The 16,073-nt window shown below is 43.4% G+C and overlaps 1 protein-coding gene across 7 annotated transcripts in view; it reads left to right on the top strand.

Moving 5' to 3' along the window:
• The window catches only part of JMJD1C (jumonji domain containing 1C), a 389,891-nt gene that overhangs the window by 299,326 nt on the left and 74,492 nt on the right, over positions 1 to 16,073 (top strand). For 6 of the 7 annotated variants that reach the window (XM_075934893.2, XM_075934894.2, XM_075934898.2 and 3 more), the window contains one exon: positions 10,526 to 10,631. The exons of the other annotated variant lie outside the window; for it this stretch is intronic. In XM_075934893.2, coding sequence (XP_075791008.2) covers positions 10,526 to 10,631 — 106 coding nt within the window. The remainder of the gene's footprint in view (positions 1 to 10,525; positions 10,632 to 16,073) is intronic. 7 annotated transcript variants of the gene reach the window in all.

Below are 16,073 nucleotides of genomic sequence, written 5' to 3'. Positions count from 1 at the left end.
CTTCAGTCCCAACGACACTAGAGGGCGCCACGGCGCCTGCGCGCCGCGGCAGAAACAGTTAGAAAAAGTCTCCAGTCACCGGCGCGAGGACGCACCAGCACCCAGAGTGGAGCACCCACGGGGACACATCTCGAACAACCGTTACTGCACAAGGTGAGTAACTCTTTCTTGCATTTCTTTTCCTATTGCAAGTCATACACAAACTATTATGGAACTTACCTTATCAATTGTTCCAAATATTCCTAAATGGATATGGGGAACTGTAATGTGGTGGCTCTTGCCTCACTCAAGTACCCCTTACTGGCCAAGTCTGGGTTCCTGTACTGCCTTAGTTTGTTAGCTGAAAGCCTCTTCAGCAACTCAGCTCTCTGGCCGAGTCACACCCTGCACATCACAAACTCCTTCCATGATACACCTCTAATGGGCCCATCCTGGTACCCGCTGTAGAGTGTCTCTCAATTCAGTCCATTTTCTGGGCTTGCAGCTCCCAGTTCCACTGCTAACGCATTGCCTGGAAGCTGGGAGTCGTGAGCCCTTTCAAATGCTACTATTGAAAGAGCTTGTGGTTTCCGGGTGGCTGCCAGGCAACGTGGTAGCAGCCACCTGACAGGCGCAATCCCTTTCAATTGCTGCTATTTCAATTGAGGCTGTCCAAAGCAGCCTCACTTTGGACAAAAGTAGTGCCTCCAGAGCTTCCCCTCCAGGAGACAACGCTTTTGCCCTTCCCTTCGGGCTTTAACTTTAGGTTCATCATTTGAAGCAGTTCTCCCCACAGAGTTGCTCCCTCAGGCCATTTAGTTACCCCTGGTCCTCTCTCCATTAGGTTTGGGTTGCATCTGCACTGGCTCTGGTGCTGCAGATTCTTATGTAGTCCTTCCTGGCCTCTGACTGGCTGGTTTCTTTCCTGCCCCTGTAGCCAACGTGGATGACTTCTCTATGGCTTTTTCTGTATGTCTTACAGGAACATAGTAGGATGTTTATATTATCCTCAAATATCAAGCTAAAACAGTAGCCTCTAGTGCAGGGCTGGGCAAGAGGCTGTCAGTGGGCTGGATCCGACCCACCTAACACCTTCATCCGGCCCGTGGCAGCTCCCAACCCCACTGCTAGCGCATTGCCTGGTAGCCTCGAGGAAGGCAGGAGCCCTTTCAGTTTCTGCTATTTAATAGGCTTGTGCCTTGCTGGCAATTGCTAGGCAACACATTAGCAGCCGCTCAGCAGGTGCAAGCCCTTTAAATAGAAGCAATTTAAAGGGCTTTCAGCTCCCAGTTCCACTGCTAACACATTGCCTGGGAGCCAGGAATCATGAGCCCTTTCAAATGCTAGCAGCCACCTGACAAGCGCAAGCCCTTTCAGTTACTGATATTTAAAGGGCTCACAGCTCCCAGAGCCAGGAGTCCTTTAAATAGCAGCAATTAAAGGGGCTCCCAGCCCGTGGCTGCCATGCAGCTACCCCACCTTCAGGCCAATTGAGACCTGCAGATGGGGGGGCAGAGGGAGAGCGTGCAAAGTCTCCTCCCCCAACAGGGGCATGTAGCTCGAGAAGGAACTGTCAGTTCTTCAAAATAGTTGGTGGTTCACTCTAGGCACTGTGCACCCCTTGCAGGGTGGGGGCAAAGATTTCACATACTCCCCCACCCCCAGATCAATCGTGGTCTATGGGCAGCAAAGTCTTCTGGCTCTGCCCCTTCTGCCCAAGACCTTGCCCCTTTCGGAGTGACCCATGACCACTTCAGAAATTCCCGAAATGTCCCCCCTTGAAAAATAATTGCCCACCCCTGCTCTAGTGAGATTCTCAAGTATTTTACGTGGCCATCTGCCTGGCCCAGTGGTGCATCTGACTATTGATGAGTGCCAGCTTCTTTCCAAGACACCCATTCTCCTTGCCCATTGATGCATCTGACACTGGTAGACAAGATGCCAGCTCTTCCCAAAGCTGGGGGCGGCAACTGAGCATTGACGAGTGCATATCTGGAAACTAGACCAACTCACCCGTATGTCATTATTGTTCAAGGTAGGGGTTGGACTTGTCAGGATGTGTTTTAATTTTCAGATCGGGGTTCTCAAATTTCATTGCACCCCAACCCCCTTCTGGCAAAAAAAAAATTACATGACCCTAGGAGGAGGGATCAAAGCTTGAGTCCACCGAGCCCTGCTGTCCCACCTGGAAGAGGAGGGGGTGAAACCCAAAGGCTTTTGCCTCTGGCAAGGGGCCTGTAACCTGTATCCTTCTGCCCAGGGTTGAAACCCTTGGGCTTCAGTTTTGGTCCTAGAAAGTCTAAGCCAGCTCTGGTGACTCCCCAACCCACAGGTGAGAAGCACTGGTTTAGACTGTAAAAATCTTGTAAGTTCCTCCATGTGTTAATCAGACTTGTAAAGTCTCTAACCCATGCTGCAAGGTAATATGTAACCTTTTTTATTATAACTGTAAAAGTGCCTGCTCTGAATTTGTGAACTCAGAGAGGAGGACTAGTTTTCTTCCCATGAAGGAGAACTATTAAAACTAAGTGGATCATTGTTAAGCATTATGGTGAGAGTAATGACTAGAACCCTGTGGATACAAATTTTGTATCTGCATCTGCAAAAATGATCTGCAGCTATCTGCATCCACATCTGTACATATTTCCACACTGAAAAAGCAGATATCTGCCAATTTTCAGGGTTTTGGATGCAAAATTTGTATTTGCATTCGTATCTGCACAAAGAAGCTGTGGATATCCACGTCCATTGATATAAAGTGGATATCCATGGGTTTGCAGGACTCTCATACAGGTGCTGCATGGAACGAAGCTTATCCAAACAACTTGAATTATTGAAGAAGTAAATAAAAGCTCATAAAAATTCATCATCTTGTGTTTTGGACTCTGACATGGCTGGAGCTAGAAAGCAAAAGCAAAGATCCCCAGGATCAACCAGTGGTGATAAATTACTACAACTTGGTTATCTTTTGGAACCATAGATAGTTCCTCATGTATAGTATATGTACCCTTTTTTAACCAGGAAATTAGTCTAATTTATTTTTCCCAATTAATAGATTGTTAGTTTATTATAGGATTGGCTATAAGCATTGTATTTGGTGGGACATCTAAGATGCAAATTGACCTGCAGTAAGTGGCTGGTCTCTTGGTATTGAAAGCAATCTGAATAGTTTGTGATCTTAGGTGTAAGTGACTCATTTATCATGCACAGGCCCACCCACTCCACTGCTCCCGGGCCCAGGGGCCCTGAATGCTGCAGTGCAGCTGCTACTGGCCCAGCAAAGTCTCCAGCCCACAACTTGCTGGCCTAGGGCTGTTCTCAGCCCATGCTACCCCCTGGGCCACTTCTCATCTGCCCCTTTGCAGGCACCTGTACCTCCAGCAGGTCCGTCAGGGAGTCGAGGGTGGTGTCGTCCCAGCAGGGTCCGGGCAGCCTGATCCAGGCTTCAGTGGGTTGGAATCTTGCAGCATCCAGCGGGTTCGTCGGGCCCCGGAGTTCCAGCCGATCCACCGGCTCCAGCAAGCCCTCAGAGTCCCCATTAGGCTCTCTACCTCGGGCAAGGACTCCGGGTGTCCACAGGCCTCGGGGCTTGAGCAGGACCTACGGCTCAGACAGATCCTCAAACTCACCAGGCACCAGCTGAGCCCCGGGCTCCTCTGGGGCAGAGAGTAGCCCTGATGGCCAGCTGGGCCAGGTCTCTGCAGCCCAGGCAGGGCAGTCTTCGTGGGCCCTGTGGAAGGCAGCTGTGGGTGGCCCAGGCTAGGTCTGCTGCCTCCTGGTCATCCAGGAGCTGTGGACAGGCCTCTGTCTCCTGCAGAGGTTGGGCGCTAACTGAGCTCTCTGGCAGCCTTTTCATAGTCCTAGCCACGCCCCTTAACTTCCTGTCATGTGAGGGGGCAGGGCTAGTCTGCACATAAAATGGCATCCAGAGGGGTATTTTCTCCCCTCTGGTAGTGGGGGACATCTCCACCCCACTATAGGGGTACACATCAATTTTTATAGATGGCTTCTCTGCAACCAGGTCATCTCGTCTTTTGGCCTTCGCCCGCGCTTGCTCACCCCCTTCTTTGGCCATCTGGTTCTAAGCCATATAACTTTGCATCTTATCTCGACACATTCACACTCCTTTCACACACATGAGCAATGTTACAAGATGCTTTCGAGGTTACAGATCTGCAATTGTAAATCAAGCAATTAAGGCTTTGGCTTTGCACATTAGCAGAATTCCTTTAATATTAACACAGCCACAATATCCGGAACTATTTTTCTACTTTAGGACATTTACTACACTTCAGAACAAAGAAAATAGACTTTCATCTGAGAGGACTTTGTAAAATATTAAATGTATGTTAATATATATGCCTTATATTGCTATATTATTGCTACATTACTGCTATATCAAATATGATTATCTATATTACCGTACATTACTAAACCTAAGATAAGAAATATAAAAAGAATAAAACTTTCAATCCTAACAGACCTACATGGTGTCAGAGATCAGGGTACTTATTTCAGAACTGCCTTATAAAGTATTCTACAAGGATATGGTCCAGCTCCAACTTCACCTGGCATTTCTGCCCAAGGTAGTTTCTCAGTTTCATATTGGCCAGGGCATATTTATATGTGTTTTCTTTCAAAAGCCTCATACGTCAAATGAGGAATGCAGTGTGCATACCTTAGACATCAGGAGGGCACTCAGGTCCTCAGCAAAGCTGGTCCATAAGTCAGTTTTGTTGTTCATTGAGATGGCAAATAGAAGGACCTGCCGGCAATGTTCCCTCTAGTTTTTTCCATCCATTTGCAGAATAAATTGTATGTGCACCAAGGCAAGTGTAGATGTGCATCCCCAAGAGAAACACATGCTGCAAGCTGCGAGCGTTCTGCCCATCAGCTGTGTGGCACCTGAATCTCTCCTGGGCTGCCACCATTGTGCTTATCTTACAACGGGCACTGTCATCCAGCATCTGTTCAAAGGATTTTATCTTGGAATTACTGTCTGTAGCCTCTACTGCTGTGAGCTGGCACATTCAACTAGGGCACAGGCATTATCAGTGACCTCCGTGGTGCAGAGTCCAATCCAAGAGATCTGTAGGCCCCTATCTGGTTGTCTCTTCATATGTTCATATTTCATTATGCCCTTACCCAGCAAGCAGAAACAAGGGAGAACAGAAAATTAGAGACAATGGATTTCAGGAAGGCAGATTTTGGTAAGCTGAGAAAGTTGGTAGGTAAGGTCCCATGGGAAGCAAGACTGAGGGGAAAAACAGCTGACGAGAGTTGGCAGTTTTTCAAAAGGGACATTATTAAGGGCCCAAAAGCAAGCTATTCCTCTGCGTAGGGAAAGATAGAAAATATGGCAAAAGACTGCCTTGGCTTAACCAGGAGACTTTACATGATCTAAAAATAAAAAAGGAGATATATAAAAAATGGAAACTAGGACAAATTACAAAGGATGAATTTAGGCAAACAATACAGGAATGCAGGAGCAAGATTAGAAAGGCAAAGACACAAAATGAGCTCAAACTAGCTACAGACATAAAGGGAAACAAGAAGACATTCTAGAAATATATTAGAAACAAGAGGAAGACCAAAGACATTGCTCAGTGAGGAGGGAGAAACAGTAACAGGAAACTTAGAAATGGCAGTGATGCTTAATGACTTCTTTGTTTTGGTCTTCACCGAGAAGTCTGATGAAAGAATGCCTAACATAGTGAATACTAGTGGAAAGGGGGTAGGTTGCACATGCCGCTTCCCATGGCTCTCCTTGGCTGCAAATGGTGAAACGAAGCCAATGGGAGCTGTAAGGCTCTGTGGCCACGGTGCTAGTAAGTAAACACACTGGAGCAGCCAGTTAACAGGATTCTCAAAGTGGTTTTGCGGACCACTTTCAGAAACATTGCTATATAGAATTCTGAAGTAGAGGAGAGGAGGGTGGTTTGTGGAATACCCATAGGGAGATACATCTTGAACCACCATTACGGCACAAGGTAAGTAACTGCCTCTTCTTCAAGTGGTGTCCCTATGGGAGCTCCACTGTAGGTGACTGCAAGCAATACTCACCACTGGAGGCTGGGACTTCGGAGTGGAGTCTGTTACAACATAGAGTACTATGGAGTCGAAGATGGCATCTGGCCAAATCTTCAATGATCACATAATGTTCTGTGAGTGTGTGGGCAGAGGCCCAAATCACTGCTCTACAGATTATGGAGATAGGAATATCTAAGGAACGTGACCAAAGTAGAAATTGACCTCATGGCATGCATATGAACTCTGGATGGAAGCACATTTTGCTTTGGATAACCATGATTAATACAACCAAAGACCCATTTGGATAGTCTTTGAGCCAATATCACAATGCTTTGGAATCTTTGTGTGGATAAAGGAAGAGTAATGGGCATTTCACATCTGACGAAGTGGGTCTTTGCCCACGAAAGCTTATGCTCCTACACTTCAATTAGTCTATAAGGTGCCCAGGACTCCTCACCACTTGGGCATTTCCTAATGTCTTTCATGTTCTGATTGTGTTTTTCTGATACACAGCATATGCAGAATCGTTCCCCTGTTGTCACAAACTAGGTTTGAGGAATACAGGGAAATTGATGTGTTGATTCATGGAAATCAGAGATGGTAGGGAGAAACTTGAGATATGACCCTAGAGTTCATTTGTCTTTAAAAAGGAATTTACCATCTCTCACACGTGTGTCTTCATATACAAGAGAGCAAGTTGCCATGGACTCAGAGGGGCCTAGTCAAAGCCCTGAGAACAAGTTTAAGACCTCAGGCTGGAGCAGGTGTTGTCACATGTGGAAAGAGATTCCCATTTCCCTTAAGGAATATATACATCAGTAGAGAGCAAACATGGAGCATCTATCTACCTGCTTTGAAAGGACGTTTTCAGTGCAAGGTGTGTCTTAATGGAGCTAAGTGAGAGTTTTGACCTCTTGAGGTTCTAAAATGTAGTATAAAATCAGAGGGAGGGAAGATGAGATTTGATTTATGTTTAGAAGGTTAACAACTTAGAATAGTTTCCATTTTGTGGGTATGTACATTGCTAAGAAGTAAAGCCAGGTGACCAACTGGACCATCTGCAATGTGATTGTAAAAAGGAATTAGGAAGCTACCAGGCTGGTGGCCCTCCTCTTTTGCTCTTTGCCAGTCTTTTTTTCTCCTTTTGCATGATTTCTAGGGTGCACTGGAACACTAACATGATTAGTACCAAGATGTGTTACAAGTGAATGTGAGACAAAGTGAATGTACAAACTCAGGAAAATAAAAGCTAAGGTTAACCGCAAAAAATATAATTCAGCCACTTGGCACATATCTTTAACTGAATATGTAGAAGTACAATACCTGCACAAGGGGTTATGGTGGTGTGGGAACGTTTACTTCCTGACATACTGTGCTCATATTCTCTTATTAGAATTTCAGCTTGACATAATGATTTTCATTGGCCATTATTTTAATTGTGTATATAATAATCGAAAGTTCACAGCTAGGAATAGAAGTTTTCTTTTACAGTGGTTGAGTGTGTTAAACTTTCCAATACATCAGTGCTGTATAAAGAGTAATTGTCTATATTAAATGCTTATAGGACAATATGTAGGGCAGTCTTTATTTAAAGCATGACAAATCTGAATGAAATTATTCAAATGTACTCTTTTTTGTATGTGTGTGATTTTATATAAATAAAAGAAGGCCCATAACAAAAAGTATGTATATTCAATCCCCTGGTTTTCAGGATATTTTTCTCAATGTAAACTTGTGGATTAAGATATTTTGTGTGGTCTCTTAGGGGACAAGTGATTTCTTACATGGGTTTCACATATTGTGTGTGTTTGCTTTTTGTTGCTGTGACCTCATGTTTAATGACTTGGAGACATATAAGAAGTCAAGTGAACTAAATTGTGTGTGGGGACAGGAGTGTAAGAATTGAAGTCTATACAGTACTATAGGAAGAGACACAGATTTTCCATTTTCCAAGTCTTATGTTATCTTTTGGACCTCTAATTAGATTAAATCAATCTAATCAATCTCTACTCTAGTGTTCCCTCTAACATTTTCTATCTTTGGGCGAGTTGAATTTTATTTTGGGCAGATTGAAATTTCTTATATGCAACACCAATACTGAGGTTGTGTGGGGATTTGTACCACCAGTATAAATAAAAAACCTAGATATAAATACATATTTTAAACAGTTTATAGCTATGGAAGAACAAAAAATATTAAAATGAGGGATAATTAACAAAGAGCAATGCTTAAGATGTTTATTTAAAAATCAAATAAAAAGAAAATTAACACTACCTTTGCCGCACATGTATTATCAAACAACTCAAGCTAGTAAACACACCAAAATGGAGCATACAGAAAACAGTTACATAAGTAAATCAAAGACATGGCCATTAAGCAAAAACATTAAAAACATGCACCAGATATCTACTGCACTCCAAAAAAATTCTGCTAAAAGAATTTTTTCTTTCTTACCTTAAGCCATTAACACCTATGTAAACTGTGTTTAAAATGTAATCATGCAAATGTGATGAACTAGGCCTTGTACTCCAGTATTCATTTACTAAAGACTGAATTCTAATCTACAAAAGCGGTCTAAATGCTTTACAGTAGAAAAACAACAAAACAAATGGTCAGATCCTGCATTAAGATTTGCAAATGCTTACTCTCTCAGTCCTCCTTACTTCCTTGCTGTGGATCTATCTCCCTCCAAACAAACTACATTTTAGCCCAGACTGTCTAACATCTCTGGGCAGATGGCCACCTGTTAAAAAACTCATCAGGCCAAACTCAAGCTCTTTCCCTCCTAATAATAGGTGGAAAATATTTTGAGCTAGAACTGCAGAGAATTCACTGTTTTGTATTTGCTCTATAAGTGGGAAATAGGATGCTACGTTATTCCCCCACCCATCATATTTTTCCTGGCGTTTTTCATATCTTGTCTTTGTCACCAATCAGTTGATAATTAATACTAACGCCTCCTCACTCCAGTCTGAACAAGAAAAGGGTGGATGTACTTGGACTATGCTTCTTCTGTTGCCTTAATGAGACACAAGTTTCTTCAGCAGCACCTCATCTCTCATGTAGCCTCATTCCCTAGCATGCCCGCATAACTCACCTGAAATTTTGGCACCTCCCCATGCTGCCTGCTTCCCTTCCCCCTCATGCAAGAGAGAGTCCTATGTCTCTCCCTGCACCAGAAGCTGTTGTGTTGAGGCAGAGGGTCTGACATTTGCTATAGCCCATATGGGAATCAGGATGCCCTGAACAAACTCCCCACCGCATCTTACCACAAAGATGCTGGCATCCATCCACCCCTTCTTTCCCCCTTATACTTTTGTGTAATCTGCTCAAGCCCCTGCCCTAGCCTGGCTGGGGGAGATTCTTGCCTCTTGGAGTTGCAGGCAACTGCAGCCCAGCTGGGAGTCAGAGGACACACCACAAAATGCCCCTCTCCCCCCACATATCTCATCAACACCAGCGACCCCCCCCCCCTTTCCTCCATCTACCCCATGCATTCTGAGTCTTTGGAGAGAGTGCTAGGTTTCTCATAAGGTGCTGTAACCCAAGTAGTCTCTTGCCTCGCTACTGCGGCTCAGCTGGGAAATGGGGCACCACGAACTCCCCCTCCCTTCCTCTACTCTCCCCACTGACACCTCTCCCAGCCACTTCCTCCTTCCCTCCTCCACCTTGTGGTCCTGCCCTTCCCCACCCTCCCAATCTGTGAGAGATTCCCTGCTTCATTCTCAGCAGGGAGCTGCTGTGATAGCTGAGGGAGAAGTGCCCCACCCCTAGCCATGGCTGCCCTGAGTGTTATTAAACAGCTGCGCAGCCGTGCTACCATACAGCTTTAAGGGAATCTTGCTCTACTCCTATTCCAAGGATGAAAGGTTAAGTGACAGAAAGAAAGCAGGAAGGAAAAATGAGATCCTCAGCACTAAAGGCAAAATACACTGTTACTGTTAAAATATAACAGGGATTTCTTCATACAACCACATGTACATTTTGTCCATTGTTTCCAAAAGTTGCTCGTGTACTTTTCAAAGAACCACCAACTGTGGCTATTGAGCCTCCCAGTTATTGTAGAGCTCCTGCCATTGTTTTCAAATTCACGTGTGGCAGTTGTGCTTTGAAAGAGAGAGAGAAAAATGTCATAGTTCAGTGGTGAACTGCGATAATTGAATAATTTTTTTTCTGCCTTCAGAAATAGAGTTCAGATTGTGAACACTGAACTCTTGATAGGGTTACGTTAGTTTTTAGGGAAGGCCTTTTTTATGAAAGTGTGATCCTGTTAATAACTTATAAGTCTGCCCATGTGTGATTTGGTGTACTCGTTTCCTCATGAAATCACTCTTACTACTATCAAACACAGCTTGAACAAATGAGATTTTTCTAAAAATAACTTATGGATTTGTATTGGACCAATACCTTTTTAAGACTTGCTTTAAATTGTATTGTGGAACGTGTTCAGGAAATAAATACCATAAATGTTATGAATAAACATAACATTTGGTTCTTTTTTTAATCTCTACTTTAGGACGACATAGACAGTCTAAGCCCAGTTCTCAGGGACAACCCGCAGCTTCATGAGGAAGTAAAAGTCTGGGTAAAGGAACAAAAGGTTCAGGAGATTTTTATGCAAGGTAATTTGAGAAATGTGTGTTTGTATTATTTGTATCCCATTTTAAAACTATTTTCGAGCACTGGGTATGATGGCATTTATCCCTATGTGATGATATGATATAAAATATCTTACATAATTCAACTTTTCTAAATAGGCTCTTTGAAAATGGTTTGTTAAAAAAATAAATCAGAATTGGGAGAACGTCTCTAATGTGACACACTCACATTGTCAAAAGCATACGCATAAATGTTCGTGCACATGTTTTTTTTTAAACTTGAGTCACATCCTATAATAATTGATGCAGCTGTTTAATAATACCATCGGCCTGGATATTGGACATTTTAGTCATGATTTTAGTGAATTTATTGCCTTAATATATAAACAATAATAACATTTTTTGTCTGCATTTTTCTATCATCTACCATATATTTTAAAGTAGGGACATAAAATCCCATTTAATCAGTTAACTGGTTAAATGTTATGTTTAATCAGTTAAAGACTTAAACGGGGATGGGGGGGGGGGCTGCTCCAGCTGGGCTGGAGTGCCCCTGCTTATGTCGGGTGATGGGCAGCTCCAGGCTGCCAGTTAATTGTAACCAGTAAGCATCACCCAGTAATGGTGATTCTTAGTGGTTAACAGATTAACAATTCACACCTTTATTTTAAAGAGTTTATTTGTCTGTTTGATCAAGAACTCCCCCTAAACGGTAATAGCTAGGGACCAGCAAATTCAGTATACAGCTTCCTTCAAGCAAGGTCAGGGTTTGATTGTGCCAGGAAAATAGAATGTGCCTGGAATGGGATTGCTTCTCATAAAACCAAATAGAAAAGATACAGAATCACCATATTAAGTACAGTCCACAAAATTGACATCACTCTCCACATGTTGAGACTGAACCAAAATGAGCCAAAAAATTAGGATGAGCCTGGAATAGGATTGCTTCTCAATAAGCTTTACAGAGAAGATCTAAAATGAAGAAATTTGGAGTAGTGCACTGTTTTGGCACAAGGAAATCAATTCTTAAGCACAAGGAAATCAATTCTTAAGGTTTGAAAACTAGAAGAAAATGTTATTGGAAACCACTTTGACTATAGCCATTTTTTGTTAAAATATAGCAAAAGATAAAGAGTTTATAGGGATGAAGGACAAAATACACTTGATGGAAATCTCATTTAAAAAAATTACTAAAAATATCATAGAACACTAGAATTGGAAGGGACCTCGAGAGGTCTTCGAGTCCAGAACCCTGCCCTCACAGCAGGACCCAGTACTGTTTAGACCATCCCTGATAGATGTCTATCCAACCTGCTCTTAAATATCTCCAGAGATGGAGATTCTACGGGTATGAGATTCTGCGGGTGGCGACATCAAAGGTATTTGTCGGCCACCCAGGTATGCCTCATCCCAGGAGGCATACCTGAGTGGTCGACAAATACCTTTGATGTCAAAACCCGGGCGTCCACACTATCGCGCTGAGCCGACAAACAGCTGATGAGCTGTTTGTCGGCTCAGCGCGGCAGCCATGTAAATTTAAATGAAGTGGCGATTATTTAAATCAACGCTTCATTTTACTATGTCTGGTAGCCTAATCTATATGCCTCTGGCGACAGAGGCATGTAGTCTAGAAGTACCCTTCAACCTGCCTAACCAACTTATGCCAGTGTTTAACCACCCGGACAGTCAGGACGTTTTTCCTAATGTCCAGCCTCAACCTCTCTCACTACAGTTCAAGCCCATTGCTGCTTGTCCTATCCTCAGGGGCCAAGGAGAACAATTTTTCTCCTTCCTCCTTGTGACACCCTTTTAGATACCTGAAAACTTCTATCATGTCCCCACTCAGTCTCCTCCTTTCCAAACTAAACAAACCCAGTTCTTTCAGTCTTCCTTCATAGGTCATGTTCTCTAGACCTTTAATCATTCTTGATGCTCTTCTCTGGACCTTCTCAAATTTCTCCACATCTTTCTTGAAATGTGGTGCCCAAAACTGGATATAATAATCCATTTGAGGCCTAATCACAGATTAGAGCGGAAGACTAACTTCTCGTGTCTTGCTCATAACATGCCTGTTAATTTATCCCAGAATCATGTTTGCTTGTTTTGCAACAGCGTCACACTGTTGACTCATATTTAGCTTATGATCCACTATGACTCCTAGACCCCTTTCTGCAGTACTCCTTCCTAGACCGTCGCTTCCCATTTTGTATGTGTGAAACTGATTGTTCCTTCCTAAGTGGAGCACTTTGCATATGGAACAGAAAAATGTTAACAATCCTTTTTTTAGAAAAAATCTGAAATAAAAGTTAACGTCATCAAATTAACTCTGTATTTTTGAAAATTCAATAATAAAAAAGCATGTACATTTTCCTTTTATTTAAAACAAATTAGTTAAGGACCTGAGCAATGCTGAGTAAATCTCCAAGTATGCTCTAAAAATGGAAGCATTCTTTGGGATAACAAAGTGTTAGAGGTATAACTGATTTCCCTTAGAACCAGTCAGTTCTAATAACAATGGCCTATTATTTACAGTTCTGTTTCTTATCAATCAGTTACATTATTCAGATTGTGGTACTATAATTGAAACTACCTCTGATTTTATGCTATCTGAGGGCCTGCTGAGATTTTGACATGCAGCTTTCAAATTGTTGGGGTTTTGTAACTTAGTTTTCATTCCTATAGCTGCAACTAATCCATAAAATTGTTGGTTTTCTTGTTTGTAAAATGGAAGTTGTATGAAAGCTGATGTGAAGTGGAGATATTTGAAGCAACTTTGCTAATAAATAATTTTAATATAATTTTAAGTTCCCACAGTCGTGTAAGTACTTCTAGGATCCAGAACTAAATTCCTAGTTAAATGACACAAATTTTGAGGGGAAAATGTGGAAAATCACCAAAGTAAATTAAAATTACCAGTATAAACAAGCTAGGATTTTAAAGAACAAATCATGGGAAACTTCATTGCAGCTTGGATAAAATTACAAAATTAGTGGATGAAAGGAACACAATAAGTATGATACTTACATTTTAGTTAAAAATTTGATACTTCTCACTTGATTAATTTGGACTTGCTTAGACATGATCACTGTTCCATGGATGTTATGCTATCTGACAGATGACAAATGAAGAGTATGGAAATAAACAGTATACTCAACTGTGGGGCAGTATCTAGTTTGGTGAAACTAGGGTCAAAATAAGATTTATTCTTATGCAGTCTGCAAGAGGAAGTTAACCGTGGGCTGAGTAACTTTGCAAAAGATAACGTATTGGGAGGTAGAAATAACTTTAGTTAGGGACAAATACAAAAGAAACTAAAACTGAATTTTTTCCATTTATTCATTGTAATTTGAATATAATAAAAACTAGAGGACTTACCTGGCATTACTCGGGTCCTTCTGAGGGTTCGAGACAGAGCACAAAAAGTGGGTGCAATTTTGGGTGCATGTCCATGGCCTTTACATGTGATAATGAAGAGGCAATAATACTTTCTTTGACATGCTGAAGTATTGCATTGAATTCTGTGTACCTGCATACCAGAAAAAATTTCCCAAATTGTAACTGAAAGGAGCAACAAAAGGAGGCCAAACAGACCAATTTAAAATAGAAGATTCAGAGAGCTAAAGGAGCGGAGACTGTTATTTAAGGTGCCCTAATCGTGCACTCTTGGGACCTAAGCTGTCCTGAACCAGGGAGTTTGCCAGACCAGGGGAGGTCAGGCTCTTCTCAGGGCTATGAGGGGTCCTTGGAGCCTGGGCTCCCCCATTCTGCTGCTGGCCCCATGCTGAAGGTCTGGGGGTGAGCCTCCTGGGGCTGGCACTCTCCAGCCAGTGCCAGCCCTACTGCCATCAGGGTTCTGGCTGGGGCCAGGGATGCCTTCTATCCGGTGCTGGCCCCGCTACTGCCAGAGTTCCTGGCCAGGGCCGGGGATTCCTCCCAGCCACCACCTGGGTTTCCCAGAGTGGGGCTTCCTGTAGCTGGACACCCCACCCACCACAGGACCAGCCCCTGCTAGCCCAACTGAGGCTTCCCAGCATCTGTAGGATTCCTAGCTGGCTTGTGCTCCTCGCCTTCGGGGCTCTTGGTCCAGTAACATCCGTGGTCCTTCTGGTCCATGGATGTTGTCAGATCAGAAAGTCCCAGATTTGGGAGATTCAGTTGGTATTACAGAAACTGGTGGCACCTTGGACACTATCAGCAGTTATATTAAATATTATAGACTCATAGAAATTAAGGTTTGGAAGACATCTCCAGTCGTCTAGACCAACCCCATGCTGTAAGCAGGACCAGTCCCAACTAAATCATTCCAGCCAGGGTGTTGTCAAGCCTGATGTTAAAAACCACTAAGGATGGAGGATTTCACCACCTCCCTAAGTAACCCATTCCAGTGCTTCAGAACCCTTTTAGTAAAATACTTTTCCTTAATATCCAACCTGGACCTTCCTCACTGCAACTTGAGACCATGGCTTCTTGTTCTGTCATGTGCCACCACCGAGACTAGCCTGGCTCCATCCTTTAAGAACCCCGCTTCAGGTAGTTGAATAATTAGGGTTGCCAGATGGTTTAACCAAAAATACCGAACACCAACCCGCTCCTCCCCCAAAAAAAACACCAGGGGAAAAATTCTGAGTTTAAAAAAAAAAAAAAGGCGGAGGGGAGACCAAAGTTGTTGATCTCCCCCCTCCCCCTCCCAAAGCATGGCCCCTTTAAAAAGAGGCTTTTTGCTGGCGACCATCTTGTTTTTCTGCTCCAGCCACAAGATAGCTCCCCTGCGGAACCAGTAAGTGGGGAGGGATGCGTGGAGGGGGCTGGGTCCGGGCCCAGGCCCGGTTGCTGAGTGTGTTGTAGGGTTGCAAGGTATCTGGTATTTTCACCTCCTGGCAGGGAAAAAAATCAGAAAATACCGTCCATTTTAGTTGTCCAGTATTTTCTGAATTTTTTTACTAGTCAGGAGGCAAAAATACCAAACTGTCCAGGTCAATGCCGGACACCTGGCAACCCTATGAATAATGCTGTCGAATCCCCCCTCGTTCTTCTCGTTTGTAGGCTAAATAAGAGCAGTTCTTCTTCAAGTGCTTGCTTATGTCCATTCCAGTAGGTGCATGCACGCAGCGTGCATAGCTGTTGGAACTTTTTTACCTTTAGTAGCACCTGTTGGGCCAGCTGGGGAGCCCCCTAGAGTGGTGCCGGCATAGCCGCACATATATATCCCTGCTGGCCCCAACCCCGCTCAATTCCTTTTTACCATCTGTGATGGTGAACCGGAATGTTGGTCTTGCTCTGCAAGACCACCCTTAGTGTTAGCTTATCTTGTGTAAATAGTAGCTATCTTTAGTTAAGTTTTGTCTTTCTTATTCATAGTTAAGTGTTAGCATTTCCCCTTCTCCCCCACGCAGGGGAGGAGGGTATGCCGGTTCCCAAGGGCTTCAAACCCTGCAGACGCTGTTCTAAACCAATGCCCCGCGGTGA

This window comes from Pelodiscus sinensis, chromosome 8 (assembly GCF_052426305.1).
Source record: "Pelodiscus sinensis isolate ZL-2025 chromosome 8, ASM5242630v1, whole genome shotgun sequence".
Classification (NCBI taxonomy): domain Eukaryota; kingdom Metazoa; phylum Chordata; order Testudines; family Trionychidae; genus Pelodiscus; species Pelodiscus sinensis.
This window is presented reverse-complemented; position numbering and strand designations above follow the sequence as displayed.